Source organism: Delphinus delphis, chromosome 8 (assembly GCF_949987515.2).
Source record: "Delphinus delphis chromosome 8, mDelDel1.2, whole genome shotgun sequence".
NCBI lineage: Eukaryota > Metazoa > Chordata > Mammalia > Artiodactyla > Delphinidae > Delphinus > Delphinus delphis.
Genome location: NC_082690.1, coordinates 88,315,028 through 88,324,269, shown reverse-complemented (window position 1 = coordinate 88,324,269; position 9,242 = coordinate 88,315,028). Strand labels below are relative to the sequence as shown.

General features: G+C 53.5%; 1 protein-coding gene across 1 annotated transcript in view; it reads right to left on the bottom strand.

Annotated features, from left to right (window-relative positions):
- Positions 1-1,225: 1,225 nt before the first annotated feature.
- Positions 1,226-9,242, bottom strand: part of PRR5L (proline rich 5 like) — a 70,868-nt gene continuing 62,851 nt past the window's right edge. The window contains exon 11 of the mRNA XM_060017379.1: positions 1,226-2,693. Within this exon, the coding sequence (XP_059873362.1) occupies positions 2,299-2,693 (395 nt within the window). The 3' untranslated portion in view covers positions 1,226-2,298. The remainder of the gene's footprint in view (positions 2,694-9,242) is intronic.

The following is a 9,242-nucleotide window of genomic DNA, read 5'->3' as shown; positions in this document are numbered from 1 at the left end:
CAAAAATAATATAAAATTAAAACAAAAAAACAAAAAACAACACTACGGTTGTCGCTCTTGCAATAGCTCTGATGGCTAGAATGCTCATAGACATCAGCACAATTTTTATATGTACAGTGTGAAATACTGTACAAATATCAGGTGTGTACATCAAAGGCAAAGTTGTAAACTGGCTAACATTCATTAGCAATTAAGTACACTGGGTCTGTACTGACACTCCCATTCTCGGCCTAAGAGCTTACATATTTAACTGATGACTGATGTCCCCATCAGGGGCATTTAGTGTGTGGAAAAAGCATTTAAAGACATATATATCATTCAGGTTGTAAACTAAAAAAGCAAACCCAAGCATGATTAATTACTTTGCCTGGATCAATAAATACTAGTCCCAAGTGCTAAGTGTACCAATAAGGACAGAAGCCATCAGTTAAAATAAATCATCATGTTGTTACCTACTGATACCTGTTAGTGAATTTGTGGACTTTATCCAACGCATACACAGATTATTTTTTGTTTGAAATTCTCAGAAGATCTCCTTTGGACATTTCTCTTCCATCAATCTCTTAAAAGGCTGAAAACAAAACAACTTTTTAAACAAAATTTCCAAATCAAAAGCCATCAAAAGCATGCCTCTGGTCATATTTCAAATCTTCACCCAGAAGGGAAATGCTGTCAAGGCTTAGATGAGCTTAGAAGCTTTCCTCCTCTGTTGGCAGCTTAAACTGTCCTCATTCTCTCCCGGCCACCTCCTGCCATATTGGAAGCCAAACTGGCTCATGTCTCTGACATTTCATAAACAAAGTTTCCAAAGATTAACAGGATACCTAGAAGGTGCCAGAAGGGCCCAGGGGCCTTCTCTTTTTTCTGGAGCTGTTATCAGCGGGGCCAACAGGCAAATACAAAAAGAACAGGGAGGTCAACGGAGATAAAAAGCCCAGACCTGGATGGAGGGAGGAGTGCTGAGGATATATATAGCACAGTACCAAAGCCCGCTGCCCCCCAAAACATGTCAAGGCCCCACAGGTTATACATTCCAGGCACTTCTTTAATCACAGGGAATGGACATCTCTCCAAAAGGTCCTGCCCACATCTTTCCCAGCTCCCTGCACTGTAGAGCGCTGAGACATCCCATTTGCTAGAACTCTCAGCTCGTGAGACAAGCTGAGTCTCTCTATCTCAATGCAACTTTTCCTATAAACCACAACACTCACAAACACAGGCCACACTGGATTCAAGTCCAGCTGCTTCCAGAGCTCTGCGGCCTCTAAGCCCTGCCCACCACGGATCACTTTCACCCTGGACCACTTCCAGTCTCCTTTCTTAGGGGGCTTGCTGTTTTTCAGTTTGAAGACACACCCCATTGGAAATGAGCGGTACAAGATCCTACGTGCAAATACTTGCAAGCAATTTATTTTTGAAACGATGCACATTTAAAAAATTCAAGTCAAATCCAGGAACAGACTGGTTGGTTGGTATCAGCTGGCCCCAACCCCACAATAGGAAAAGGGTCGGTTTCTGAAATGAGAAAGGGAGGGAGGCACCAGCTACTCCACCGGGAAGGTTAGTTCCGTGAGCCGGGGAGGAAGCCTGAGAGGGGAATGCTGAGGCTTAATCAAAGACGGGGGTCCTCCAGCACTGTGGCCCTCCTGGGCCAAAAGCCAAGGGCAGCACATAGGGTCTGGATATAGGTGAGGACAGACCCTCACCCACCGGTGGGGCCACTCTTTCCCAGTAATTCTGAAACTGAAACGAAAGCTGCATTCCCAGAGTCAGGCTTGGGAGGGGCCGCAGTCTACTTTTACTCCACACAAGACGGAGAGAAGAGGTACCTCTCTATTGCCTCTTTTCACCCATCGGCCTCTGTATCACAAGGACCCTCAAGGGGAACTCCACACGCCAACACATCCTTGCTGGCTGTGTGTGTGGGTCGGACGACTTCCTGCTATAGGAACGCCAGGGGCACTGCGATATAGGGCTGGGAGGATCAGATAGTCCAATATCTGAGGGGAAAAGCCCAGAGAGGAGGATTTGAGTTGAGTCAGGCAGGCAAGGCTGAAAGTCAGAAGGTGAACATTAGGCAGTTGGATCTGTGTGGCCGCCAAGAGGTAGGTGGTCACAGTCACGAAAATGGAGAGGCTCACGACGGGGATTTTCCCAAGGGCGCTCACACTAGCCTGTACCTGGAAAGGCATGAGGCGGCATTGCCCAAAGGAAGAGCTCCCCTCGGCGGTCCTCGCGGATGAAGCCGCCCTCATCCTGGTGGCCAGGCAGGAGCTGGGAGGTCCCAGAGGCGGGCATTCAGCTGAGGGATGAACAGTTCAGCTCTGAGTCCTCCCGGCTGCCCGCTGCCACCTGCTCCGGTTCATCAGGGCCATCAGTGATGTTGGGCTCACTGGAGCACTGCCGGTGGGGCGGCGGGAAGCTGGGTGGCAGAAGCAGGCACTTGTCCTCGCCGCCAGGCTCCTCCCCTAAGCCCGAGTGCATCCTGGTGGCCATGGCCAGCAGCTGGATGTCCGAGTGGGCATTGGCCACCGTGTGTCGCCGGACACTGCCACACTTCTCTAGGTAGGCCTCGCCCTCTTGCTCCGTCAGAGGGGTCAGGGCCATCTCGTTCAGGGGCCGGCTGACGGCGGTCATCGGGGAGGCGTAGCTCAAGAGCGTGACCTTGGGCCGGGCCCTGGAGTGGCGCCTGGCTGCAAGAGAAAGACCAGCAGAGGTTGTGATTGCAGAGGGGTTAGTGGGGGTCAAAAACTCCTAATGAATTTGGGGGACGAGGGAGGCGGTGGCCCCACCTTCAGAGAGAGCTTTAGATGAAGCCCTAAAACGTAAGGGAAGAACTTGGCTATGTCTAAAGGCTTCTGTTGTATCTTTACTTGTTTATGCCTGATATGCCCCCCACAGTAGGGGTCACCAAAGGACTTTCCATGGTTGATTAGGTCCAAGGGAGTCTCCCCCCGCTTTCCCCGCTGCTGCCCGAGCTTCATGGGATTTGCCCTCAATTCCCTTTCAACCAGTCTCCTCTGAAGACCCGGGCGCTGGCTGGACCAGCTGCCAAAAGAGGCCCTCGGCTCTATTCAGCATGATGTGCTCTCTGCAGTGTCAACAGAGGAAGTGGAAAAGGCCTCATAAGCTTAGGTCTGGAGGAACAGGTTACTGGGGGGAGCTCGGCTATCAAAGCGAGGGCAGTGGGACGTCCTCCAGCTTGTCCTGAAGCTGGACTATCGACGCTCCCAGCAGGTCAGTGGTCTGAGACCCGTGTTCTGTTCAAGTCAATACTCTGGAGTCAACCAGCCTTTCACAGCACCAAAGAATGGACGACGCTCTGTGGCTCGCCCCACTGAGGAAGACAGAGAGAAGGCTGGACAGGAATTATTATAAAACTGCTGCTTCTTGAATTCTCACCACACTCTAGAAAATATGCTCAACCTCCACATGCTTTTGTCTTTTGAATCCTCCTTAAACTGAACCTAAGTTATGATCATTTTCTCATCTGTAAAGTGGGAGACAATATGAATATCAGAGAGGTGGTAACAAGCCTACGCTCACACGGAGAGAACGTGGTAAAGCTGGGAGGCAAACAAGGTCTGTCTCACTCCAGACCTCACTCTTGCAAGCTGCCCACACAACGTACACATAGTGAGACTGAGCATCTCGTGGGAAGGACAAGCCAAGTACATGGGGTTCAAATCCAGGGAGAAGACTCCACAGGAGGAAGCACGTGTACCAGCAACACCCAGTTCCGAGGGCCTCTCATCTCCCGCCTTCACAAGGACCAGGCCAGTCCAGAGACCTACAGTGTGGCCGGAGTAGGGACCAGGGTAAGCCTGCATCCCCAAGGTCCCAGGGAAGCCTCCTCTGCAGGCACTGTCCTCTTCTCCTGCTCAGGCACTGTGTCTGCATCACGAACTGGATGAAAGACCCCAGCGAGGCAGAGGAGTTGAGGATGGAGGGCTGAGGAACGGCGGGTTCTGTTCAAAGCCTTTCCTCCTTTGCTTTGGCCCTCTTCCTGCCAGTGCACACGTCTCCCAGCCTTCCAACCGCCCACCTCGTTGCGTGTGTCACTGCTTTCCCCAGCTCCGTCATCCCTGAGACCTCAAAGACCACTAACACATCCCTCTCTCAGCAGGGGATGCCGTGGGGAGAAATAGAGAAGGGTTGACTGCACTGGTACTCCCAGCACCCTGACAGGATCACAGAGGGGGAGGGGGAAAACTCGTCTCTAAAGGGAGAGCACACAGCGCTCACTGGTCACACGCTGGCCTTGGGGACACTCGGCCCATGCTGCTCTAGCTGAGTGTCAGCTCTTCCCATGGATCTGGAGGCCCTGATACGTGCTCTCAGCATGTGCTCCTAGATGGGCATTGCAGTGAGGCGGCCATGTCCCTCTGCAAAGCTCTCAGCAGTTCCCAGCACTGGACGATTTTCCATGTCCATATATGCACATGTGTAGTTACGTATATATGCATATGCATATACATACATGTGTCTATATGTATACATATACATATACACATATATATATATATACACACATATACACACGCACATAGGTATAAACAATGACAAGAGAATGAAATGCTAACCCTTAGGACTAAGTTCACCAAGACTACTGGCTCAGAGCCCCAGGGGAGCTGTTTGGTGCTAATAGCAATAACTGATATTTCTCAAAACCAAAGAATAATACATAGAATTTAGAGCTTACTGAGAGTGTTCCCATCTGCCGTCTCACCGTTGAATCCCAATCTCCCTCTGAAACACTAGGACGGCTCTCATCATCCCCATTGCTCGGAGGAGGAAGACTGAGACTTGGCCCAGCCCTCTGAGGCTCTAAATGGCGGTGCCCAGACGCCCCCCACTACACGCTACTGCCTCTCAGGGCTCTGCCGCTGCGCTTGAGCCGGCCCACCCTCTGAATTCAGGTAACAGCAAACACGGCCTCCAGTAGTGCCAGACAGAGGCTGCGTCATCAGCCCCTTCTCTGGGGAAGAACGAATAGGAGACAGAATGCCAAGGAGCCACCAGGACAGAAGAATCGATGCCAGACGTCGGCAGAGGTCCTCTCAAGCATGGGCGCTTGTACGTGCCAAGCCGCACATTTCTATAATGTTCCCACGTTTTTACAATAACCATGTATTACTTTTATGATCACAGAAATCGGTAACTGTAAAGCAGGAGCACCGGAAGAGTTCAGAGAAGCAGGGACCTCATTAAAGAACCATCCATTACAAAATGCCCTTGAAAACAATTCATTTCTCTCCTGCTGCTCTTAAAAGCAAGCACACTCTAGGTTGGCGTGGCAAGACCCAGGTTGTGGCCCTACAACCAGCCTGGCAGGAGACTGGGCTGGACTGTTCGGTGAGCATTTACTACGTGCAGATCCAGGAAGAGGAAAGAGGTAGGACAGAGCCCAGGCCCAGGACATGGGATGAGGTGAGGGCCTGGGGGACAGATGTGCATGGTGGACACACACAGAAGCTCTGGGGGAAAGAATTCGTTTGATGATTTCCATAGTAGAACGAGCTAGCAAGGTGTCTCAGATGGGGGCTTGGGCATTGTCCATCTCTCACCCCGTTAGTTCAGCACCCCAAAGGCCCTGGAGGGTTCAACAGGCAGCAAACTGACAAGACAGGCCACTTGGGCTGCTGCGGAGAGATGGAGCCAGAGGGAGGGCGGCCAGCCTGGAGGAAGGGGTCCCCATGACATCTGCCCCCTCTTTCAGCAAACACATCTTGAACTTTGTGCAAGATGCTGTGCGCACTGCTGAGAGCGAGAGAAATGTAAATCTGATATGGGGCCTGCACAGGGCCTGGAGCGCAGGGGGTACGTGCGTTGGAGAGGGGTAGAGTCTCAGGCGCAATCGTTAACTGAGCCTCTACTCTGCACTGTATCAAAAAAGGAGAAGCTTCACTGACATGATCTCCTGCTAACTATTTTGCCGAAAAGGAACCTGAGGTTGAGATGCTATATCATTTTACAGTCACGATTAGTGATGAAACCGGGATTCAAACCCAAGGCTGACAGCACAGCCCTTGCTCCTGACCTCTGGGAGGCCTGCACACAAATCAGTGTCAAATGGCAGGGCAGGGCTACAGACAGAGCACTCTGGGGATTCAGAGGAGGAGTCGTGAAGAGGGGTCGTTAGAGATGGGCCTGCTCCTTTGAGAGGGATGGACAGCCTGCACCCCAGCTGGTGGTTCATTTATCCCCTCCCTCGGAGGAGAGGTCTATGCCAGGCCTGGGATACAGGTGAGCCACATGCAACGAGCTCCCGGTCTAAGGGGGAGAACAACAAATAATCAGGCCATGACCACACACCATGGCAAGGGCCAGAATGTGGTTTGGGGTCCAGAGAAGGGAAGGGCAGGCACATACAACTCCTCACCTGGGGTGATTCCACAGGCCCCAGGCCATTCTATCTGGGGCCCATAATACAGCAGGTGGCAGCTCTGCCTGGGCCCTGCCCTGAGACAGGGAGTCTCCTTCCTCCTCTGTGCTCGGCCCTCTGCAGCTCAGAGACGTTAAGTAACTTACTCCAGGGCACACAGCTGAAGCCCAGCCCTTGTGGTTTCCAGGGCCCCGCTCCTGCGGCTGGCCTCACCTCTCTCCTTAGGGCTGTTGCCTGACGCTGACTGAGAGGCCTCCAGCTCTTCCTCCTGCATTCTGGGTGGAATGTGTTGGCTCCCAAGACTGGGTGTGGGCACAGCCGAGACCACAGGGGCCGCTGGGCTGTGTGAGTCCCCTGGGCAGACAGTGTGTCCTTACGAAGCTCCCACTGGATTCCAGAGCCAACCCCAGGACAAGTATACGCCAAGCTGTGTCCCGGCGAGGTCAGACCCCGCTAGGGCCCCCTGGGAGGCCTTAAAACTGAAGAGCAGGCCTGGAGCTGACAGTGGCCTCCCCACACCGTGACTGCTTGCTCTCTTTTCCCTCTTTTTCTCATCTGTATCAGGGAAAGCTGGGCCCTGCCACTCAGAGAAGGAAATTTCCATTAAGGGACTGACTAAACTGTGGACCTCCCCTGGGGCCTAAAAACTGGTCCCTCCCCTGCAAGGGGGCCCTTGGAGCAGGGAGAGGGGCTGGGCCCTGCCACCTCCTGTACCCACTTCCAGGCCTCCTCCCGCCTGTCACATGGGGTATGGCGAGGGGAGCCTTTGTTCCCCCCTCACTCCCCAGGCGCCCCGCTGAGCCCTGGCATTCATCCCTCTGCTCCGGAGCCAGACGTGGCAGCTCCTTTCAACTCCCCAGAGAGAAGCAAAGCCTGGAGGAGGCGGTCCTTTCTTGGGGACTCAGTTCCCAGGCCTTTGATCTCCCAGGCTCGCCGGCCGGGCCCCACTGGAGTGGCCCCCATAAGGCAGGCATTGTGATCCCTGCCCACCACGTCCACGGTGGGCGTCCCTCTTCAGGCCCCGGCACCTGAAAGCCCATGAATGCCTACTGGGCACGGGGACGAGTTACAGTATGTTGAGGAAAAGGGCCCTCCCCCGAGGGAGGACACAATGGGGATACATGGGTGGGAGGCCAGGCTTCCATGTGGGAGACACTGCGCACTACCCAGGCCAGGGCAGCGGCCTGCAAACTTGGGAAACCAGAAAGGTAGAAACACGGGCCTGACCTCTGACAAAGCAGCCTGGATTTTTTTGTTTTCTTGGGTTTTTTTAAGATTTCATTATCTTCCTCCTCTTCCCCACACTCCGTCTGCCCGAGAAAAGTGACAGCTTCGGCAGGGAGGACACACACACACACACACAAACACACTCTCACTCCATCATGGCCTTGGACTCATCTTTTCTCTCTGAAGCGAGCCTTGCACATCTGCAGGGTGAGGCTTAACTCTCAGACCCATCGGCCTGGCCAGTAGGAAGAGGGCCTGCCCTTGAGTCCCCAGATCAACCCATGTGGGCACGTGGGTGCAGTGGGGAGCCCCCTGGAAAACCACTTCTCTGGCTCTGGTCACCTACCCCATGTGACCCGGGGGGCGTTTCTTACCAACGCTGAGTCTGAGGTCATGACAGCAGGCACCCTCGCAGCGGGCATGCCAAGCCCTTGCTCAGGGCCTGGAAGGTGACGAGCATTTGATAAGGGGTGGCTTTGGAGATGACGGTCCCAGCTGCCCTTGACCCCTCCCACCGAGTCAGGCCCAGAGCGGCCGTGGCAAAGCCCTCCCGAGGGTCCAGGGATCTCTCATGTCCGCTCCATCTCCTCAGTCTTTACCTCGGCCGGCCGTCATAACAGGCAGCTGCCTTTTCCACAGGCAGGAGAAATGTCATTGCCTCCAACCGACTGAGGGGAAGACTGAGGCCCAGAGACTCCTCTCTTTATCTAGAAAGGGGTGTCCTCGATAAGGAAGGGCACCTTCGTGGCCGTGTTAGCTTTTTGGTATCCAGGGGTTTGGGATGACATGTCGGTCTCGGACACCTCTTGGGCTAAGGAGTGTGTGGACAAAGAATGTCGGCTGCCGTGTCAGTAAACAAAGGAGTTGTGGCCATCAAGCCCTCAGCCACAGAAGCTGCCCCCTGAGGGGATTCAGGATGGAGAAGAGCAGGATACTGGCCCTAGAGAGTTAAGGTGGGTATCAAAGGAATGATTTCAATGAGCCCAGACTCTTGCATCTTCCCATATGCAGAAAAGCGCAAAATTCACTGACTTGAGACGTCTATTTTTCTTTAACAGTATTCTCTCAATGTTCCGACTACCTGGTCTTTGTTGCAAAAACGTCTGCATATCCTGGCTCCTCCCTTACCTCATTGGAACAGTCCCTCAGAGCTCTCTGAGAAGCTGTCTTCTGCACTTAAGTCCTCAGTGTGTCCGTCGAATAAAACATAATTCTCAACTTTCAGGTTGTATATTTTTTTCAGTCGACAACTGAGAGGGAAAGACCAGCTCCTCCGCTGTCCCTCAGTGAAATCAGTCACCTCCTAGGAGTTGACGGGGTGGGTGGGGTGTGGGTGGAGTGTGGGGAAAAGCTGGTAAAGGGCAAACAGCTCCGGGCTTTGGAAGCCTGTCTCCAATAGCCAAGCGACCTTGACCTTCATTCACCTCCCCTGTGCGTGGGAAGGTGGTATCCAGCCCACCCGCACAGTGCCCAGGATGTGGTCTGTGTCCCGGGGCTTTCCCTGCCATCAGCCACGCTAAAACTCTAAGGCCCTCTCAGTTCCTCCAATGCTTCACCCTCCTGCTCCCCGCCCTCCTCCCCCCAACTCCAAAACCCTCCCAAAGATCCTTCCCTTTGCCCGGGACAGTCT